Source organism: Pholcus phalangioides, unplaced genomic scaffold, assembly GCF_987345545.1.
Source record: "Pholcus phalangioides strain wild (caught in Gottingen) unplaced genomic scaffold, Ppha-v1.0 ptg000014l_1, whole genome shotgun sequence".
NCBI lineage: Eukaryota > Metazoa > Arthropoda > Arachnida > Araneae > Pholcidae > Pholcus > Pholcus phalangioides.
Window position 1 is genome coordinate 21154547 of NW_028301607.1, and position 23717 is coordinate 21178263.

At 34.0% G+C, this 23717-nt stretch overlaps 1 protein-coding gene across 4 annotated transcripts in view; it reads right to left on the minus strand.

Moving 5' to 3' along the window:
• Positions 1–23717, minus strand: part of Vps13D (vacuolar protein sorting 13D) — a 561523-nt gene that overhangs the window by 215643 nt on the left and 322163 nt on the right. For all 4 annotated transcript variants that reach the window (XM_089241869.1, XM_089241867.1, XM_089241868.1 and 1 more), the window contains exons 48-49: positions 14395–14527; positions 825–1121 (exon numbers count right to left, since the gene is read on the minus strand). In XM_089241869.1, the coding sequence (XP_089097995.1) occupies positions 825–1121; positions 14395–14527 (430 nt within the window). The remainder of the gene's footprint in view (positions 1–824; positions 1122–14394; positions 14528–23717) is intronic.

The window sequence follows — 23717 nt, forward strand, 5'->3', positions numbered from 1 at the left end:
AGATCAAGATAAAGAAGTAGAAGAAAAGTTCACAACAAGTGACATAGCGGAAGGGCTTTGCAAGTTCAAATCAGCAACAATAGATTATTTTCATGACATAGATCTCTCTATGGTACATTCTTCACGTGTTAAAAAATTAGTAGATGAAGTCTTGTGAACATACTCCAACATGATATAAAGAAGACACAGCAAAAATAAATCACAATGTTCTTTCAAAAAACATTGCCAACAATTGCTATACCCTCTTTTACATTCCTGTCTACCTCTGCGTCACCCTGCTCTTTCTTATGGTCAATAAACGAGATATACAAAAAAACCCTATGGTTTGTTATTCATGAATGGTCCACTGTGTAAAAGAAACAACTTTTTTTTGGATATTATACCGAGGTGAAACTTAAAAAGAAACATCTACTGGTCGCCACTGGGAATTGAACCGAGTCCTTTTGCAAATCGGGCAAGCACGCTATCCGTATACACCACAGGAGACAAAAAATTTCTTTTCTTATTTATGCACTGCGGTGTGAAACACTTAAAAAAGGCTACTGAAGTGCTTAAGAGAGGCTATTGAACTTCTACTTTAGCGCCTCACACCAGTGTGTAAATAAAGAAGGAAATCTTGTCTCCTCCTCTATACATAAATATATCAAATTTCTAAAAAATATATATGATATAAACCAGATTGACAAATAAATACAGCAAGTAATTAATAATATTTAACAAATATTGACAGAATTAATAATGAATTTCTTTGCTTAAAAAACACAATTTCATCCACAAGTTAACATGTTTTTGGATCCTTTTAACATACAAAAGCTTTGAATTACCTGAAAAGTTCAGCTTGAAAGCTGGTAAAAAAACTTCTTTTCGCTCGTGGATTAAAGAAACATCAATTCTGTTGAACCGTATCTCTGTGGAACATATTTGCATTCCGTGCCAACCTTCTTGAGAAACATTTTTATTGCTGCTTGAATCATTTTTTGACACAAAATCTTGCTCTGCAGGTTTAGCATTTTGAGTTAGCCACAGTGCAGCATCATTAACATCATTTTTACAGATATGAAGAGCATGTTTGCAGTCAGGCATAGAAAATCCTAGACTTTGCAATGTTTGAATGTTCGCAGCTGTAAGAAAAGAACTATACTGAGTTAGAAAAATACAGAGGATCTCATTACTTTTAATGTAATTGGTGATTTAAGACTTCAATTCAATTTCTTAAGGAAAGAAATTAAGAGGAATTTAACTTAATTCAGTTTTTTTGTTCTTAAAAAAAATTGTATTCGCATTTTTTTTCCATGTTGATTTTTACTTATTGCATACAGTAATCTCCATTAACCATGAAAATTGAAAGTGGGGGATCAGATTAGATGGCACCTTAAATATATCAAAAATTTTGGTTAACCTGTTAACACCAGTCATTTTTCAACTTTCGAATCAAAGCAAAATTCTTTAAAGTGCATAGGCAAATTCATGACAATGAGATTTTGTGCTATGATTTTTCAGAGCTAGTATGGTAATTGCTTTGCAGGTACTTTGAACCAGATAGAAGCTCAACATCACTTTGTGTGTGTGTGTGCATGCCAGAGGTATACTATTAAGACAAATTGGGGAGGGGGAATCTCAAATAACCTGAAGTTCACAAATGCCTACCAAGATACTTGAAAGCAGTATTAATAATGTGATGAATCTTTAAATCAATGATCCAACACTTCTGTCATTCAGAAATATGTATACTGATGCATTAGGAAAGAACTAGAAAAAAATAAGAACAGGGAAAATTAACACAAATGCTCTGAGTCATTTATATGACAGCAAATCAATTTCTTGTTTTACACCATGAACATGGTATAATGGTTTTACACACTACCTTGTTTACATTCTGTGCATGTTTCTGGTCACAAACATATGAACTTGGAGCTGTTACTTCGCTAGAATATTTTACTGTAACATACAAATAAAAAGGTAGCAGACATGCCAACATTGGATTAAAGCTCGCCAGTAATGATGGATGTTAAGCTTTATTATGGGGGTACCCCTCTAGAACAACATAATCATAGTACAATAAAAAATAATCACTCAAAAATTTAATTTTTTTAAATTTTAATTCAAAGTTCATTAAATACAGCACCTCAGTGGCTCAGGCCACATCAGTCCCACCCCCATATCCCGAAACAAGGTTGCTGAGTTGATTAATAATTCATGAATATTCAATGCAATCCCAACCTGCATACGCCCTTGTGAGGCGTATATACTGACATCTAGCAACCCTAGACCACCCATCCCAGTTTTCTTCATATCAGGGCTCCTAAGACGAAACTATTTTTCCGACACAAGTTCTGCGAGCTCGACCATGCACTATGCAAAGAAGCCAAACTCGCCACGCTGAACCATTCAAACACCTGTTTTTAGTCCAAAGTGTGAGGCGGATTTGATGGAAAACAGGTTTTTGCACATTTGGGCATTGAGAAGAACCTACACTTTCTATAGCAGAAAGCCTTCACACGAAGCTTTGACATCACTCAAGTCCCCCATTTCACCTACCTTTTTTTGCAGTATATGCAATGACTATAGGTGAAATGGACAACTTCAGTGGCGTCATGAGCTTCGCACGGAGGCTTTCGGCTATAGAAAATATTGGTAGAGCGACGAGTTTAGATGCAGCTTTACAGATTGCATTTTGCGCACAGACAAACAGATTTGCTCTGAATTTGTCTTCTCTCGAATTCTCTCAAGTGTGTATACAAATTTGTTACGGTAAAGATCGCTGGAATTTTATAAAAATAAGCAAAACACCACAAGAAACTCAAAGACAGGATTTTATCGAACCGATTTCCATAGTATTCAGTGTCTCCTGTAGCTCTGTAGTTCATTGCAGCCATCCATAGCAGTTGGCTCTGAAGTAGGTAAAACGCATCTTTATGCTAAGCAACTTAACAACATGTAAGCAACGTAACGCGCAGAATCACGATTTTAAAAACTAGTAAATAAGGAGAGCACTTCTTGGATTTTTCAATAAAAAAAAATTTTGTTTTTGGATTCAGGATAAATACATTCATTTTCATGTTTTCTCATGAAAATGCACAAATACACATATGATACTTGATTGAATACGATTTTTCTTCAAATTATTTTTAGTAACTTTTATGTAGAATTTCAATACGTTATATGACATGTATTTGCTAACTCAATTTTTTTAAAAGGCAGATATTTTTCCAAACCCCATACAAATACCCCCCTTTAATTAAGTGAAGTAATTGTGTATGTGTTGACATATACTGAATTCATGCTGTGAGAGTATGCTATTGCATTGAATATTTTGGATAAATGACTTTGCTTCATAAATGCGGATGCTACCAAAGTCGTGACTTTTCTATCACTATGATCTATTGCGTATCATAATGAATCCCCCCCACTGCCTCAAAATTCTTCTTCTAACTCTGAAGATGACAGTGTTGAAGTTCCCATTGCCCAGTGGAGATGCAAGTCTAGGTACTACCTTAGATCGTATGCAAATCAGCGTAACATCCAGGACTCTATGGACCAGTATCGCAAAAATTATCTTGGCATTTTGGACTTGGTGAACAACACAGATAATATGAGTGATTTCAATGAAATTACCATCTCCTCACCTTCGGATTCGTCTAACTACAATCAACTAGGTCTTTCTGAGTGCAGCATTGGAGAGAACATTAGTGCTAAACAGGGGGATATGTCCGCAAAGTGTGACATTGACTGGACACCTGTAAACGTTTGCTCAGAAATGAAACAAGCTGACATTCAAAAGAAAATCCTGGTACAAATGTTGGAGAGAGAATTGACGACCCCATATGGTTCATGATCTAGCTACTATTGGGGACTTCCCTATCATCCGAATTTCTGATATCATATCCAGTATGGTCAGTCTCACAAGAGATTATCATTCGACGCCCAAGCATGATGAGATAAATGAATTTATAATGGACATTCTTCACGAACTCTATAGAAGAGAAGGAATTCTCAGTTTTTAATGACATTTTTGCCCAAAACCTGGAAGACCATGATCAGTCAAACCACCACACATTGACGGCCGTTCCCTCAGATGCCATTCCATCAAGATTTTTTAGGATATCTCCATTTTGTAGCCCGGCAAACTTGGAAAATAATGACGAAAATCTGGTCGATGAGGATTCAGGATCAGTAGATGAGAATGACTTGATTTGTGGTCATAGCAAGACCAATCCAAGAAGAAAGTTAATTCTGAATGATTGGATCAATGGAAGAACACCATTGAAAAAGACCCAACCTATTTGAGGCTTAAAGGGCCTAAACAGTTTCTCAAATCAAACAGGGAAAATTGCCAACGAGAGTCAGAAAACAAAGACACTAATAAACTTTCTAAATTTATTTCACTAGAAATAAATGTACATATACTGTGCACAATGTCTGCTTAAGTTTTTTATATATAACTTTGATCAGAAATGTCCTTTAAACGATTTCTCTAAAGGAAACCAGTAGACCAAACAAAAATTATTTCAATCGATTTGGAAGATAAGCAGTGGCATTTCAAACACGCCTCAGACATACTTTAACACATTATAGACACATACAACAATTTCCGGCACACATCAATTCGTTTGAAGCAGTGGTTTCTTTTTGGATTCACGGCACTCTCTGCTTGTACGCAGGGCCACAACTAGGGGAGGGGGGGAGCAGGCAAGTCTTGTGCCCCGGGCGCTAGACCTGAGGGGCACAAATTTCACTCTGAAACCTCTCCTTCAATATTACAAGGGGGCGTTAAAATGTGTGCTTGCAAAATGTGTGCTTGACCAAGCATCTAGTTGCGGCCCCGCTTGTACGTCTGAGATCCAGTAGTATGTGATAGCCGCTGTACGATCATGTGAGCATTATGATGGCCTTATTTTGCGATGATCCCAGTATATACCCTACTAACGACATAGTAGTGGTTGACTGGAGCAATTGTTTTTTTCGGTTTTCCAATTTTGAGGTACGAATGCTAACCAATCTTTCATTTGACAAGGTTGCCTGCAGGGAGCAGGCAGACCTTCACCGTGGTATTTGCATAACATGAAACTTCAAGCATCTACCAGCTTTACTTCTAATATAGAAAACAGATGGCAAAACTTCTCGAACACAAACCACGCATAACTATCACATCATGATAAGTTATAATTATGCATAATATAAGAGAAAATTTTCCAGCATGCACCAATTTGTTAGAAATTCTATAAGAAAAAAGTCTTGGAATTACATGTACGATTGAGTAGCAGTAGTGTACATGTGATATGTGCTTATGATAAGAGTATAACATGATGAAAGCTATTAAATGAAGTCATGAAGATTTTTCTGTAGTTTCATACCTTGGAATAATTTTAGAAAGGTTGAGAGAATATATATTTTTCTTTCCATTTTATTTTTTCTCCTATCCTTTTTTATATTTTAATCTAAATTTTTTTCCAATCAATTTTTTTCAGGAATTTCCCAGTTATGATTTTGGTGTTTGTATTTTTACAATTGTACAAAACAAAATATTTACATTTTTTAAAATTAATCAAAAAATTAAAATAAATCAATTGAATAGTAATTAATTTGATTTGAAAAAGAACAAACTGAAAAACAAAAATGAATTTGATTTTTTAAATTGTAAAGTGTTTCAACTTCTTTCCCCCAATGTAAAATTGTAAGTTTGTGCCTAAAGCTAGAACAAAAAATAGCACCTTTCCGAATTTTGCTCTCCCACTGATCAAAACCTGACTACGCCACTGCTCGTTGAGTCTCAAAATAAAAAGTGTAGCACTTAAAATACTACCTTGATATGAATAACTACCTTGTTCCTGAATTTGGATAGCTGATAATGTGTTTCTGATCCATACCTGAAGGACATTGCGATCCAGAAAGTCCTTAATAAAAATGGGCAAGTTGCCCAGCAAGCTGCAATTATAAAAGTCTGAAAATGGTGCCTCCAAGTACAACTGTTATCCTTTTCTACATCAAAAAATATTGCTATCATCTGCTCCTGTTTTAGAAATGATTGCCTTATTGATGTCTCAAGCTGTAACAAATTATATGTTGTGGTCCTGAACCGTCTAAAGCTGCTTTGATGTTTAGGTAAAATATTCTTAACCTTAAGATAGTGCATTAGGAGACAGTTGACCATGCATTCCATGAGTTTAAATAGACAATGGTTCAAAGCAATAGGTCTGTAACTATTAAATTGTTGAGTATTTTCGCCAGGCTTCTCGGGAATGCAAGGATTATGGCTTGCTGTCTGAACCAAGCAAAAACTGTTGCATCAAACTTGGTAAACTTCTACATGATGAGACCCAATGCCTTAAAAAAAAGGAGTATCACTTTAGTAATGTTCCGAGCAATCACTTGCCATTTGGAAAAAAAAGTATTCTTCATAGCCCAATGAACTCTAACGGAATTGCAAATCTCCTGACGTTTCTAGAAGCAAATTTATTATTGCAGTTATGCCGTCGGTACAAAGAAACAGAACCATCATATTCTCCTCCTTAAACAAGAAGATTGACAGGGCATGATATGCAAGGCCATAGTTCTCCACCACTAACTGAATCACAATCGAAAAATAAATAAGCCCTGCTAACCAAAACTTCATTGATTTTGGAGATTGGGCGACAGCAGTAGATGTACCAATAAGATGTAGATGTAGCAATAGTATGTTTGTGAACAAAGCATCAAAATTTTATCCCTCCAGAGGTCAAAATACGGATCAATCGATTACATTACTGATAAAAATTTAAGATCTTAATCATATATTATTGTAATATAAGAAAAATATTTACATATTTACCTTTGTAGTTTATGGTTTCAACCACAACTGATCGGTTTTTTTTCTTTCCCCATTCTCACGTAAATCATGACCAGATAGCATCATTTTGATAAGATATTTAGTGTGTTGGCATCACATGTAATGTTATGTAAATTATGTCGTTATCACCACATGTGTGTGACATCCATTGGCATATGCATGGAGGGATTTAGGGTTCTAACCCCCCCTTGAGCCAAGATTATAATATTATTTTGCAAGAAAAAAAGTAACCCCACCCTCAGAAAAAGAAATCTGAACCCCCCCCTCCTCGAGAAAATTCTGCGTACGCCTATGGTGACATCCCATGGTGTGTACAGCCTATATAAGCAAAAATGTAGCTTCAGTGTCTTTTCTTATTCCCTGGCTCATTAATGTAACATGTGTAGTCTGGTTTACTATCATGTTTTTTATATTTAAAAATAAAGTTAGTTTATTTATCAAAAGAAGTCTTTATTATGTCCTTTATGACATGGCAGTGCTTCGAAATGAAATGGCTAACAGTTTGATGTATGCCACACTCTGTGGACCTCATCAAGGTTAAATAATTTTTATCATGGTTATGGGCTGAAAGATTTACATGTTTGTTGGTGCCAGGACTTTGAAATTGTATATTTGAAAATAACTATTATTTTCAGACATGACGACTTCAACTTGCTTGAACGCAGGTACATTGAATCTCTAATTTTCAATCGATGTAAATATGAACGTTTGCAAGGATAAAGCTTTCAGCACGATCTATTTCAATCTCAAGAGAGATTTCCATAACATCATTACAGATTGTGATGGTACAGCATCTGCTTGGAAGAAATTGAAGGATCACATCTCAAACCAGATAGCTGAAGTCAAATCATCTCACTTCTGGACGATTTCTTCTCTTGCCATATCTTGAATGGAGAAAGCATCAGACTTGATGCTTATCTAAAGCGGATCATCAGTCAACTCGCTGATGCAGGACATCCTATAGAAGATCTCTACAGAGAGCAGGAAGATTCCAGCTCATCAGACACCTTCCCAAAGAATATTCAGGTATCATTCAAGTTATTTATAGATGGGATAATGAGAACTTTTCAAATTTGATAAAATTTTGAATGAGTTGTTATCTTAGGAAAGCTGACTTAAAATAATATCAAAATGACATTGAGAAAGGTCATAATATGGCTTTAAAGTTAAAATTAGCAAAAATGAATCTAATATTACTAACCCTAAAGTTTTTAAAAATACTAAATTTAATGGTCATAAGAGTGTTAATCGTAAAGTTAATAAAACTAAATGTAAAGTTAATAAAACTAAATGTAAAGTTAATAAAATTAAATGTAAAGTTAATAAAACTAAATGTAAAGTTAATAAAATTAAATGTATAGTTAATAAAACTAAATGTAAAGTTAACAAGTTTAGAAAACCAGAGATTGAGGGTACTTCAAATAATTCTTATTGTAGTGAAGTTAAATTGACACAAGCCTGTTTGAATCAGGATTTCAAAGATACAGATAAATTCTCTTGGGTATTCAATTCTGCTGCTACAACACATTTTTGTAATAATATAGATTTGTTTACAAATTTTGAGAAAGCTGATAATGAAAAAATGTCACTTGCTGCTGGAGATATGACTTGTCATGCAGAGGGTGTAGGAACGGTCAAATTTTATTTTATTGTCAATGGTATTAAGCAACAAATCAAACTAAATAATGTTATGTATTGTTCAAAACTTAGGAGAAATTTACTTTCAGGACCTGCTTTTGATAAAGGTGGTGCAATTTTTATAAAAAAGAATGGAAAAATTGAAGTATTTTCAAAAATTATTTTATGCTCGTAAAATTAATGGACTTTATTTGTGTAAACTTAGATGCAATCAGCAGAATATTACTAATGAAAACTTCACTTAACTTTTACTGAATAAAAGTTTAGAAACCTGGCATAGCAAATTTTGTCACATCAATAATTTGAAGACTTTTAAAAATAATTGTATTTTTGGTCTTCCTGATTTAAAATCCGATTCATTCGATTGTGAAAGCTGTAAATTTACTAAGAGTAGAAGAGTTTTTTATGTCTATTTCAAAAATCAGATCACAAAAGCCATTAAAGTTAATTCACACACTGATTTGTGTAGACCAGTGTTTCTTAACCATTTTTTGCACGTGGCTTTCTTTGAACCATCTTTTTTTTCTCGTGGCTCCCGTTTTGCCCAGAGTCTTCGACCCTCATCTAGAAGCAACATCCTTTATTGGTCCGTATTGAATTGATTTTTTCAGTGAATTTATACTGAATTAAAATTTTGCACAGATTGGCCTCCAGACCACTGTACCAAGGGCATAGCGAGGGGAGGGGACTTGTGGGGTCTGGTTCCCCCCCCCCCCCAAAATGTGAGAAAATGCCTGCAAAAAAGGGAAAAAGATGGCCAAATCCATTGTTCTGTCACTTTGGTCCCCCCCCCGAACGAAATTTCTGGCTACGCCCCTGCACTGGACTAAAATTTATTGAGCTCCCCAATAGTCCGAGTTCTATTGAGGACCATCTCAGCATCATGCCCCCCCCCCCCAGGCAAAGTGATACTATGGTAGTCCCATACTTAGCTGGAAATAAAAAGCCTGCATATTTCCTACTTATTTTCAAAATTTATTGTACTATACAAAATATAAGGTGGGGTCACTTACGGACATGAGACACCTGGGCATGTCAGTCCCACTCTTGTGAGGGTCAGAGCTGCAGCCCATCGCCTGATATGGTTTTCACTATTTTTTTTTTCACACAAAATCATTTTATATAGAGGAGGGGTCTGTGAAGAATCTGGCCAGGGGCCTGCGAAAAACCCCATCCTAGGGAACTGTGGTATATTTGGATTTAGACACAAAGAATAACGACAAATATATGGACAATGAGAGAGACTCAAGACGTGCCATGTCCATTTTTTAACTGAACATCTTTACTCCACAAAACGTAAACAAAACATTGTGTTGCCACACACTTGCAACTAAATGATAGTAAATAATAATGATGACGACAACATAATTGATACAATTGTTATATCATATTGCCCCCCCCCCTAGATATATCATAGGAACCTGCTGCAAAGTATAGGCGGTGAGGCCCGGATGGGTCCTTGCCCTAAAATTGATTTTTTAAAGAGAAATTTTGAGTTCTTACCCTTCAAATAGCAGTGAAATTAACAGAAATCGGTTATAATAACGCATATAAAGGTATTTTCTTTCAAAATTTTAATTTTTTTTTCATCTGGGGGAGGTGCAAGAGTTCCCTATGCCCCCCTCCCGCATACATTTCTGATCCCACCAGTGTATGTTAGGAGGTAGGGGCAGCGCTGACGAAATTTTGCTGACGGGGGAAGAGGGGCAAAAATGGCTGGAAATTTGCTGACGTAATACTTGAACAGCCCCTAATGGATTGATGTCAATAAAGAATTTTGGGAACTTTTTGATAAGCATGGCATTAAACATGAACAAACTAATACTTATACCCCAGAACAAAATGGAGTCAGTGAGCGATTTAATTACACAGCTTTAGATGCTGTGAAAGCTGTGTTTCGTAAAAAGCAGTGGATTAAGTGAGAAATTTTGGGCTGAGGCATTGATGTATTTAACTTACACTTGGAATAGAGTATGTCACAGGAATCAGGATAAAACCCCTTTCGAACTTTTTTGTGGGAAAAAGCCATCTGCCAAACATCTAAAAAGTTTTAAATGTACAGCTTATGTTGGAGTTCTTAAGCATTTAAGGAATAAGCTTAACACGAGAGCTAAAAAAGGTATTTTTGTTGGGTATGCTTTGCATACAAAGGGTTATCGTATATGGTTGTCCAATGAAAACAAAATGATCGAAAAGCATAAATGTGTTTTGGTAAACCTGTTCTTTGTACCGCAGAGAAAAATGTACTGAACCCTAGAAATAATAGGTGCATTCTTTTGACATCCTGTGATTCTAAATTCAAGGAGGAAAATGAACGAATTTCATCAACTTCTTGTTTAAATTTTGGGTTTGTAAGACAGGGAGTTCCTAGAAAAGATGGTACTCGCACAGATATATATTATGGAAAAGAAGGTACAAATCTTAGGCTACGTTCATATAATGATGCTGAAACATTTTGCAAGAAAAATTATTTAATGTATAACAAAGATTTCAGTGGAAAAAATATTTTTTCAGGTGTCGTTAATGAGGGTGATTTTGAAGCATGTCAGTGAGTTTTGAAATTTCCAATAATTTTAGAGAAGCTTCTAGTTCCTCTGAATGGGATAAATGGCATTCTGCTATGAAAGATGAAATTCAAATGATGAAAAATCGTGAAGTTTGGGCATTAGTTGCCAAGCCCCATAATGTCCATATCCTAGGTAATAGATGGGTATACACTATCAAAGAGAATGAGTATAGTGAAATTGTTAGATATAAGGCAAGGTTAGTCACTCAAGGCTATTAACAATGTAAGAGTGAAATGTATGATGAAGTTGTCAGTCCTGTAGTAAACTTTTCTATTATAAGGATGTTCTTCGCAATTCTTGTTTGCTGGTTAGGGCTCATTGTCAATTAGGTGTAAGGTGTGCTTATTTTATAAGACAATCTGAATGAAAAATTATACACGTCACAACCTCAAAGTTTTGTTAATGATGAAAATCCAGATTATGTTTGGCATCTTAATAAGGCTTTATAAGGATTGCAGAAAAACGGGAGAGAGTGGTTTTATGAAATTCATAATGTTCTTGAGAAATTGGACTTCTGATAACTAAATTGGTGCAATTGTGTTTACTTATATCAGAAAAATGCTTTATTGCTCTATATGTAGATGACATTGTGATTTTTGGTAAAGATGCTAATATAATTGAAATTATAAAGAAATTAAAATCTAAATTTGATGTTAAAGTTATTGGAAAAACTAAAAAATTACTAGGAATTAACTTTGAGGGAAAAAGATGGAAAAAGTTTTATTCATCAAACTGATTATATCAATAGAATTTGTGAAATTTATAAGAAATTTAACTATCTAATTTCAAGTTTACCTATCGCCAATGGTATAGTTCTGTTTAAACAGGATTGCGCCCTAATACTGAAGCTGAAATTAGAGAAATGTCATGTTTACCGTACAGAAATATTACTGGTTATTCGTCATATATTGCAGGCCGTTCACAACCTTATGCAGTAAACATTCTTTCTCGATTCCAAGAAAATCCTGATTTTGTACACTGGAATTGTTTGTTAAAACTTTTAGGATATGTTTCTTGTACTGATGAATACAAATTAGATCTTACTAAATCATATAAATTGAATGTTAAATGCTATAGTGATTCTGATTTTACCTTAAATCGAGACGATAGAATATCCATGGGTGGATTCTATTTTATTTATTGGTGAAGTGCCCATTAATTGGTGCAAATTAAAAAAAAATTATTGCGCTCTCCACCGTGGAAGCAGAATATATCCCTTTAACTAAAGCAACTAAAGAACTGATATGGACTATTAGAATTCTACAGGAATATAAAAATCGAATTTATTTGATTTTGAATTGAATGAAAACATTTCAGTATGTGATAATCAAGCCGCCATATATTTCTCTAAATCTTCTATCGAAAATTATAGGACAAAACATATCGATATGAAATTTCATTTTTTAAGAGATTTAGAACATGATAATCTGTTTAAGCTTCAATATGTGAACAGTTAAAATAATTTTGTTGAAATCTTCACAAAACTGCTTGGAAAAGAAAGCTTATCTAAATTTATAAAGAAATTATTTGTCAATATGAATTAAATTTTTCTATTGTGTGTGAAAAAGGAATTTATATTTGCCAAAAATTAAAAAAAAATAATTTGTAAGATGTATTTTGTCCTGCGCATGAGAGGCAGGGCAATGTTGGAATATAAGAAAAATATTTACATATTCACCTTTGCGGTTTATGGTTTCAACCACAACTGATCATATATTTTTTTTCCGTTCTCATGCAAATCATGACCAGATACCATCAACTCGATAAGATATTTTGTGTTGGCATCACATGTAATATTATGTAAATTATGTCATTATCACCACATGTGTGTGATGTCACATGGTGTGTGTATATATATAAGCGAAATGTAGCTTCAGTGTATTGTCTTTTCTTATTCCCTTGCTCGCTAATGTAATATGTGTATTTATACACACATTTGTGTGATTTCTGACCACGAGGTCTGAAACACATCAACCAGTCGATCAATAAAAATTTTACGTCTTAAAATCATGTCAATGTTTTTTATAAATTAAAACCAGGCAAAGTTCTAATTTTTTGTGATAGTAACATGTGCAGTCTGGTACTATCATATATCCTGTACTACATCAACAGTTCTTTCGAAATGAAATGACTAACAGTTCGAGGTATGACATACTCTGCTACCGGGCATCAGGTTAAACAATTTTTATTATTTACAAAATTAGGTTTGAGGTGGCGGGTCACGTCAGATAACCGTGAGGGCCACAGGTTTAACATATATGGCTCGGAGCATAGTTTCCCAACCTTTTTTCTCCCATTGCCCCCCCCCCCCCCCGCAATCTAACCCATAGGATAGTATGCTATATCCGCGTTAATGCCCACATTGGGAACCACTGGCTTAGAGGGTAGGTCGCAATGAATTTCTTAAAGAGAAGCTTTCAGTTGTTAGCTTTCAAATGGCATTGAAATTAACAAAAATTGATTATAATAACATATAAAGGTATTTTCTGCCAAAATTTTAATTTGTTTTTAAATATTTTTTGCATCAAAAAAATTTTTTTTGATCACGAGGGAGGGGCACGAGCTCACCTATGCTCCGCCCAGGTACGTCCTAATCCCCGTAAGCTAGCAGGTGGGGGAAGTGCTAATGAAATTTAGCTGACATAATACTTGAGCAGCCCTTTACATGCATTCTTAACATATTTGAAAAATGATTTTGGGTCAGCATCAATGTCATCTACCAACTTAGATTCAACTTCCTTTTTACTTTTTTTTTCACTTTCCTAATCACCATCTTCGATGGCTTTTTTTAGTAAATATTGATGGATCACCTGCTCTACTTTTATACACTCTAAATGCCCATTTTTTTAAGATAAAGATTACACACTTTTTCCGTAAACCAGAGGGGATGCGACAAACAAACTCTGAAAAGGTCCTGGACCACAACATGGCTCAATTCATCTATCTTCAGAAAAAACACAAGCAGTGAAAAAACTTCCTGCCCAACAAGCATGAAGCAAGTGTAAAGTTTTTTTGGCACTGATGGGATATTTCAGAAAGTTCACCTCTGGATATGCCAGATCGCCAAACCACTAAGCGATTTCGTAAGAAAGGACAATTCATTTGGGTTTGGAACAAGAAGCAGCATTTGCAAAGCTTAAAGCATTACTAGCCAAAAATCCAATGCTAAATATTTTTCACAAAGGGTGGAGAATATAGCTGTACACAGATGCCAGTAAGCATAGTTACAGTGCAGTACTACTACAAGATGCTGATGATGAAAGCTTGCATCCATTACATGTTGAAAAAATCAATAGTTAACGTTCTAAATTTAAAATGTTCAATTTAATGTATTCAGACTAATAATGCATTGATATGACTAACCTGAAAAGTTTGTTGAGTGAACCCGACTGTTCACTTGTGAAATTCCAAGCAATGATTTTATATCACTGAAGATTTTTACAGCAGTTTGCATGGCTGGAACAGATATGTGGCAATATATGTTTGAAAAAGAAGCCTAAAACAGAAAAAAAAGGTATGAATTTTTTTCATTTTTCATAGAAAGACTTTCTGGATACTTTTCCTCTTTTTCTTTGATGTATTGCGTGCGGGCTGAGAAAAATCATTCCTACTCTGTTTTTGTTTAAAATTATGACAGCTGTTTTTGTAAACTTAAGAAAACACATTTTGTTACTTATAATAGTTGCCGCAAAAAATACAGCGGAACTTCGATTAACAAGCTTGATTCATTCCGTGAAAGTGTTCTTTATCTGAATCACTCGTGTATCGAATCGAACTTTCTTACAGAAACAATGGAAACTCTCTTAATGCGTTCCACAATTATTCATTTAACATAGAAATGACTGATAAAAATGTCATTCACACATTCAATAATACAACACAATAATAATGTAATAAATAATACAATAAAATACACAGGGTACATAGGTAACAAGGTGTATGGCATTTTATTGGCAAACCGCTACGCCTAGAGGCATACTGCAATGTATCATTGCAATCCCAGGTTAAGTTTGGGAAATCCAAAAATGTACACAGACAACAAAATGAATTGAGAATAACTTTTGTTCACAAAGGATCATTTATTCAAAAAAATTCAAAAATTAAAAAGTTAAAGAATTAACAATTTCATATTTGCAAGTTGCTATTGAATTTTTAATTTAAAAAATTAAAGTTCTATGTTAACTATTGACATTTAATCCGGAAAAGCCATCGTAATGAAACAAAAGTTCAGATCTCACCGATCTGAGATTATCAAAGTTGGATTTCATTCAATATTAGGATTCTTGAAGGACATTATAGCCCAGACAATATAATCATTAATTCTCAAAATGTTTCTTGATCCTTGGAATCACGCAATGAGGATTTCACACTAGTCATTGAAGTCAAGTGTTTCAATGCAGGGGACGAATCACCATAGATAAATGCAGTAAGGTTCCTCCACTGCCGGTAGAGGTACACAAACACACAGAACTCCAAAGCAAGAAGTATAATTATAGGATCCTAGGAACAGTCCGCTTGTTATCTGGAGAGGAGTATACGCCTGATTTAACTTATGGGATCAAACTCCTAAACTACCTCAAAAATGATAAAATTTTAGTTTTGATTCAACTTTATGTTTTCGAACCAGCCAAGAACAAAATAATTAATTAGTCTCAACTGAAGTCACATATTAAGTTGATATGTAATTAATAACAAATAACTACTCAAACTAATTTGACTAAAGGAAAAATATGAAGAGATCGATCAGTAAACAACAGAGGTATTTATACGTCTGATAAAGAGATGTTTTCAAACCAATTGTCCTGCCTGAACCACTCCGTCCTAACCACAAAAATGACTTAGTTTTCAGGATTTACATATATTTTTACAAAATTATTTCAGAATGGCTACAAGACTATTTAATAGTCTTTTATTTAATAGTATTAATAGTCAAGACTGTAATAGTATTACAGTGTGAAAACAATGTCAGCAACTGCATAAACGTAGAGCGGAGGCTCTCTACGAAAGAACAAGCGAGTACAATATCACAATTTAACAATTATTTACGATACAGGTGAACAAAATATGTGTTAAGGCCAAGGGTGATATTCCCCCCTTATGATTATAAATATTTCACTATTAAATATATGAGAGATAATAGCTTTTAAATGGGATGTTGACCACTTGACCTGTGGCCCCAATCTCGTCTGTTAAGTTGGAAGATCCCACCCACCAACAGTCAGACTTCCCAAACTTGACTGGCCCGAGCCGGAATGCCAGTGGATACCTTGGTTGGTTTCCGGTAGCTCAACATCCCTAGGACCTAAAGCACAAATAATCTCTCATGTAATTCATTTAGAATTAAACCTGATAATGTTACAATACTTCCAATTAGAAAAAATATCAAAATAATGTGTACAACTTCGATACGTCATTCATTTTGCAATGGGTTTCATATTTATTACAATAAAAATTCACATATTAAGTTGAAAAAAACAATAAGCCTGAAAAATTAATTTTCTATACAGTTCCTGTGTACCCAAAATCCCAATCAGAAAATTGTTGCTCTGTCCCTCTTGATGCAAATAAAAAAAAAATTTACATGTTTTAAGTGCAATATTTGCCGAGTTATTAGAATTAAAAAAATGGAGAGAAGTTGTGGAAAAAACAGCATTAACTGCGGGTAAAACACTTTATCCATATTTAACACTGTTTTTTTTCTCGAACTTTCTTTTGTTTACAGAGAATTTGACTATCTCAATCAATATTGCACCTAGAAATAAGGGTTTTTTTTCCTGTTAGCATTAGGTGAGACCAGGCAACAACTCTGTAATCTGTTTCTTAAGCACAGTGTCCATATAAAAAGTTAAAATTCAATAACTATACAACCCCTCACAACATGAATGACATATCTGAGTACTATTTGGATACCTCCTCTAATTGGAAGTATGCCTCTATGATCACCTAAGTTTACTCTATGCACCTAGTAAAGAAAGGGCCCTTTGGCCTTTCACAGGTCTGTATACTAAATAAATAAATCAAATCAACGGTTCACCAGTTAAAATGCCATATGCCCTGTTACCTGTGTAACCAGTATATAAATATAGGATCATTTCATGTCAAATCACCCAGCCATGAAACCCATGGTCACAGATTTCCGAGGATTGATTTTTAAGCTCCTTGTTTGAGAAAATAAATCTTAACTTTTCAAATGTTAATTCAAGTTATATTCAAGTGTAATTTTCACTAAAATTCTCAAAATACATACAGAATATGAATAAAAATAATTCATACACTTACGTTTCAAATTTATATGCAAAAAATTATGTGAACTTTATTTTTGTGGAATTTTTCGTGAGAAAAAATACAATTTTTCTAACATATTTTTAGACCAGAGGTACAGCCAAAGCCGCTTGTAAGTTAAGCGTACCCACTCAATGTTAAAGCTACCAGTTTAACGATAGGACTGTTTACGCTTACTCTTAATGCAGCTTTGGGTACAGCAGTTACCAAAACAACTTTTGTTTTAAATTTCTCCTAAATATATGAAGTAAAAGACTGGGCAAAAAAAAATATTATGTTTTTTTTGACTGTTAATATATTTATTCTGGCTCGCAACACAATATTCATTGAAATAAGACTGGGTAGCTCCTATTTCAAATCATTCAACTAGATACTGAAATGAAACCCATCATCCTAGATACTTACTTCCCTATACTACTTTTTGTTTCTTGCTTCTACTATCCTTGTTGATCATGCAAAATTTCATGTACATATCAGAAACTTTTTGAGGAAAAAAATGTTTTCTGAGGCCATGAATGATAATGCTAACCATTTAAGCGATGTTGTTTATATATATATAAAAAAATTTACATTATGAAAATTTAATTTTTGTCAAAACTCACCAATACCAGTGCCATAGGCAGTTTTAATATGCAGTGCAGTGAAAACACATTGTTACAGTACTATTTTTTATATGAAAAACAGAAAACAAATTAATTATATGAACTGGAAAGAGAAAGCAAAATATATGAACAATGAAAATTTCAAAAAGAAACTAATCGAATAATTCAAAAATGAAAGAAGTCACAGCTAATGTCTAGGGTACTATTCGGGGGGGGGGGGGCACACACCCTGTCATTGGCTATACACAGAACATTTTTGAGAGCATTCCTTTGCCTTCATAGCCTAAATAGTTGCTCGATCTGCGACATTCTGCTGTAGTACTATGAATTAAAATATACATATGAAAATATATCATCGCTTTGCAAATTTTCAATACATTCAAATCAAATTTTCACTAAAATGCTCACAAAAAAATGCAGATTATGACCAGAAAAAAATTTAAACCTTATTACAAAAAAAAATCATTTAAATTTATTTTTTGAAAAATTCTTTTTTATTACAAAACAAAATCAAACACTTTTTTTTGATGCGCAGCATGAATTTGCTAATTTTTTTAAAATTTAATCCTATTAATATATTAAGTAGAAGACTATAGAAGAATAAACACTATTTTAACAGTTAATACATTTGAGTCACAAAACGAAATTTTACTTATATGACTAGAGTAATTAAATTTGTACATTTTGACAATATAATGATTCATGATTAACAAAAAGAAATTTAAAGTTATATTTTCTTTATTTTATGTTTATTACAGTATTCACTAAGTAAAGTTTCATGTATGAGTAGTTAATGCAATAATTCAAAAGCATTTAATAAATTTTAAAATTCAAGGATTAAATATATTCATGAGATAATTAGAAATGTATCACATCTGGGTTGGTGGAAAAAAATGTTTTTGGTTTAAATTCATACTTACATCAAATTCATCTATTGTTGAATAAAATAATTTTAAATTTAACCTTCATGTAGAAAAGATTTTTAGAAAAGTATTCAAATTCCAAATAATTAAAATTACTTTAATTGATATATAAATATTTCTTATGGTTCAATGAAGACAAACTTTTGCCAGTTGATAATATATTTTGCATAAATAATTATTTTGTATTTGACAAATCCAGATATTATTGTTAAACATATTATATTAACTTATTTTTAACATGCTTAATTATTGAGGTATATTTTATCAAAACTGTGGTAATTTAAAAGAAAAATTACTTTGGTTTTTAGAGCATATATTTTATAAACATATATTTAATATATATCAAATATGAAATGGCTACACTTGTGTGAAAGAAATTCTACAATATATTTTTGAAGGCTTTTCAGAATAAAAATATAGGCCTATCCATTTTATCCTAGTAATATAAAATTAATTATGAAAAGCTAGAATATAAGGCATCAATTCACAAAAAATTTACAACCTGAAGATACAACCTGATTGTTGTAACTGAGACAAATGGAAGAGATCAGAACTAAAACCTAATGTATGGGCTGAGATACCAAGATATGGGAGTCCACTGATCTAATGTATATAAGAATTGACATCATCATAATGGGGGGGGGGGAAGCAATAACAACTGCCCCCCCCCCCAGACTTCCAAGTCTATCTCCACCTATAGTGCCTGGTGGTGATATATTAGATGTTTTTTTTGTTGATGATGATTATAAAAATAATAAGAGTGTCTGTGAAAAAATAAACTATGGCACACTGGTTTTTGTCTTTCAGAGGGCAGCTGGAGTCTTATTTGATTATGAGACTATCATTCTAGCAGGTGATGATAGTCACTGCTGCCCCATCATTGAGAGAACTAAAACAGAAGGGGCAACAGCTAGTGGTTGTGTACAAAACATTGTCTTTACCCTGTCAATATCACAAAATTAAATTTTCATTAACATAAAAGGTGTTAGATGATTAGTAAGTACCTATAACTATGCCCTTAACTTGGAAATATTATTACTAGTATGATTAATTGAATGAATAATCAATGGGATGAGAAAAAATAATTCCTCTGTTACCCTTTTGTAAAAATCAACCTTCATAGACTAAGTCACCATCTATATTCGAAAAATTGAACTTGCATCGAAAAAGCTTTGAGCTGCGAAATATGGTATTTGAATTGATAATCAAAGTACTTTCCTTCAAGATGAATTGCAGGAAATGTTCGGCTGAAGTATGTGATGTTAAAGAAGTATTTAAATGCAAAAAATATGTAAAATGAAAATAATAATAATAATAATTACACATGTAAAAGTTGAGATAATGATAAATGAAATTTGAAAATGAAAACTATCTAGCGTGGCAAATGTTTTGAACAAATTTAAGCAGAAGATGAGAACATTGATTCAGAATTCAGTTGCTAGCATCCATGCGACCATGGAAGGGTTTAATGGAGACTTCACTAAAAGAATTATCATATTGAATTATTAAAAGCAGTTGATGGTAAGGTAAAGTATCTAAGTGTAGAGATATCTCAGAAATAAAAACATGAAGCTGAAATGTATGTGAAAATTAATTCAGAAAAATATTGTGGAAATTCAAGAATCTATCTCTGAAATTGAATATAGGAGTAATATAAGAGCCAATAACATTGAAATTAATGGTGTAGTCAGAGGAAGTCAATGAATGCCTTCTGGAAATATTGGATCAAATAAAAACGGAACTTACGATCAACCAAGAAACAGATAGAAAGAGCCCATAGAGTATACTTTCATTTTCAAAAGTTAAAATCAAGCCCTATCATTGTAAAATTCAAGAAGCAGTCATCTAAACGTGTCTGGATTGATGCTTTTAAAAAACACCCAGCTTTGAAATCTGATGCCATCAACCAGAACTTCATAATGAGTCTTTGTTAATGAACTTAATGACCACCAGAGGTGGAAAGGTCTTCCTGAGACAGTCTGAAACACCCACTCCAGTAAGAGACATTGGTGAATTAGAAAAATTGCATCAGAACAATGGTTCATATATTATCTGAACATTATATTGATGTAGACCATGATATTGATGGCTGTCTTGGATTTGCCTGTTTCGGGATTTCTAAACACTGGTATCTAATCTGTCATTGAAATATACCTGTATTATTTGTAATATAAGTATGAAAAAAAATTTATAATTTTTTACTACTTAAAATGCATAACGATCTCTCCCACATCACCCTTGCCACCTCCAATCAGTGTGCCTGATCTGGAAATCTCCCAACTTTCTTTGCCGAAGATAGACACTTCTTGCTTGTTTCTTGACCTGACCGGCATGGCCCCCGCAAGGGGTGGGCTGACAAGGTTCCAGCCCCAGGGCCCGGGACAATTTTCACAAATTTTATGCTTTTTCACGCTATAAATTCATAATAAAGGGGGCCCCCCCCGTGAAAGTCTTGTCGGCCCACAAAAGATCCCAGCCTAGGGGCCCTGCTTCAGGATGTCTGGGCCATGTCAACCAGTCACGTGTTGATGGGGCTATTCTTTCTCTCCCCCCCCCCCTTTAGTGCCTTTTGGTCATTTTCGGCTACCATTTAACGTCTTCGGGAAAATGTCTCCCAGGTGGAGAAAACGTTTAGACATTGGGGGTCAAAAAATTTATTCATCAGTGAATCCCATCTCTCAGTTTTTTTCTTAGCATAATCACCTCTTTCGATCGTCCACATGGGAACTCCTGTGCGCATCACAGGAAAAGAACATGGTAATTATGCTTGCGCCATGGATGTTTTTTTTAAAATCTGTCATGGTCATGATCATAAACTAATGCACAAAAATATATATAAATGTTATTTGAATTTTTATTTCATCGACAAAATTCATCTATAGTAGCTTACGTGAGTTTCTATATTTTTTTTCTCGTATTATTTGAACAATCTATTTTCACTGCCTTAACGTAAAAGCACAGCTCGTCTATAATTGATAATCTCTATATTTTGTATATGTATTTTTTTCTATTAGTATAATTAAAATTTAATGTTAAGATAGTGTAGAGTGAAAATCCCAGACTTATTTTCATTTCACTCCTTTGAATTGTTTTACTGCGAGGCAACCTGCTCCTGGGTTGTCAGGTGAATGACTTGCACAACGTGTGCGTCCACTTCGTTGATCACTAACCAAATTAAACCTTTTTTTGTTTTTGTTCTCATGGTCACAGACCCAGCTCATGACATATAAAATTTGAATAAATAGCAAAACTCAGATATGGTTATTATAGGCGATATGAATATAAATCTTTGCATTATTGATGATACTGGTGTTGATGATTATTTGAATATATTTTATTTAAATGGTTTTTCCTCATTTGAAAAATGTATCACGAGAATTGGAATAGCAAATTAATTTGATGGTGAACATATATTTTATCGCTCTTTTAAAAAATGTATTTCAATGTAAAATGAGAGATTATAAGATTATAAAGAAGAAAATATTATTTATTTATTTATTTATTTATACAATATTGTTGGCCCTTGGGCCTATACAAGAGGATGCGATTGAGAATGACAAAGATATTGTTTGATGTTGGATAAAAAAATAGTGATAGAGGGAGATTCAACAATAGAGCTTGGGAGTTTGTTCCATTCACCAATGGTATGAGGAAAGAAGCTGTATTTAAAGCAGTCAGTGGAAGCAAAAATAGGTTTTATTTTAAGGGAATGGTCGAGTCTTCTAGAGATGTAGGATGGTTTGGCTAAGATACCAGAAGTATCTATGTTGAACTGACCATGGAAAATTTTATAAAGCAATGTTAATCGAGAAATGAGACGAAGAGTAGAGAGAGGGAGGAGATGAAGTTCATTTTTAAGTTCGGACACAGAAATGAAAGATGACCAGCAGTCGTGAACAAATCGGGCGGATTTATTTTGAATTGATTCAAGTTTGTCTGTATTACTGGAGGTGTAAGGGTCCCAGATTTCAGCGGCGTAGGAGAGGACGGGGGATATATAAGTTTGGTAACAGAGAAGTCTGATATCCCGAGTAGAGTGTTTAAGATTGCGGCGGAGGAAGAAAAGTTTGTTAAGACACTTCTGGTAAATGTAGTCTATGTGTTTGTTCCAACGTAGGTCGGCTGAAATAATGACACCAAGGTATTTGATATGTGAAACTTGGGATAACGGTAAATGATTGATGGAGTAGGAGTATTCAAGAGGAAGAAGTTTACGGGTAACTTTCATGTGAACCCTTTTTGAGATATTCATTGGCATTTGCCATAGGGAACACCAGTCGGCGATGGAAGCCAGGTTATGTTGGAGAAGTTCTTGATCAGATTGATGGTGAATGATACGGTAAATTACACAGTCATCAGCAAAAAGTCTAGTGGTGCAGTTGAGGGATTGAGGAAGGTCATTGATATAAATTAGGAAAAGTAACGGGGAGAGGACCGATCCTTGAGGGGTCCCAGACTTTACGGAGGCGGATGATGAGTTATGATCATTAAAATGAACAAACTGTTTACGGTGTTTTAGGAAAGCCTCCACCCAATTAAGTAATTGAACGTTAAGGCCAAGGCGGGAGAGTTTGAGGAGAAGTTTATCGTGGGGAACTTTATCAAAGGCTTTAGAGAAATCTAGGAATACGACATCAGTTTGTAGGTTTTTATCAATGGCTTCAGAGAGGTCGTGGATGAAGAAGGCCAGTTGGGAGGTAGTAGAGAGAGATTGTCTAAAGCCGTGTTGGTTAGGGAAAAAGAAGCTGATGGAGTCTAAGTGGATACGGATTTCTTTTGCTACAATATGCTCGAAGATTTTACAGCAGCAGGAGGTGATTGCTATTGGCCTGAAGTTAAGGGGATTGGAAAATGAACCCGTTTTGTGGATAGGAATAAT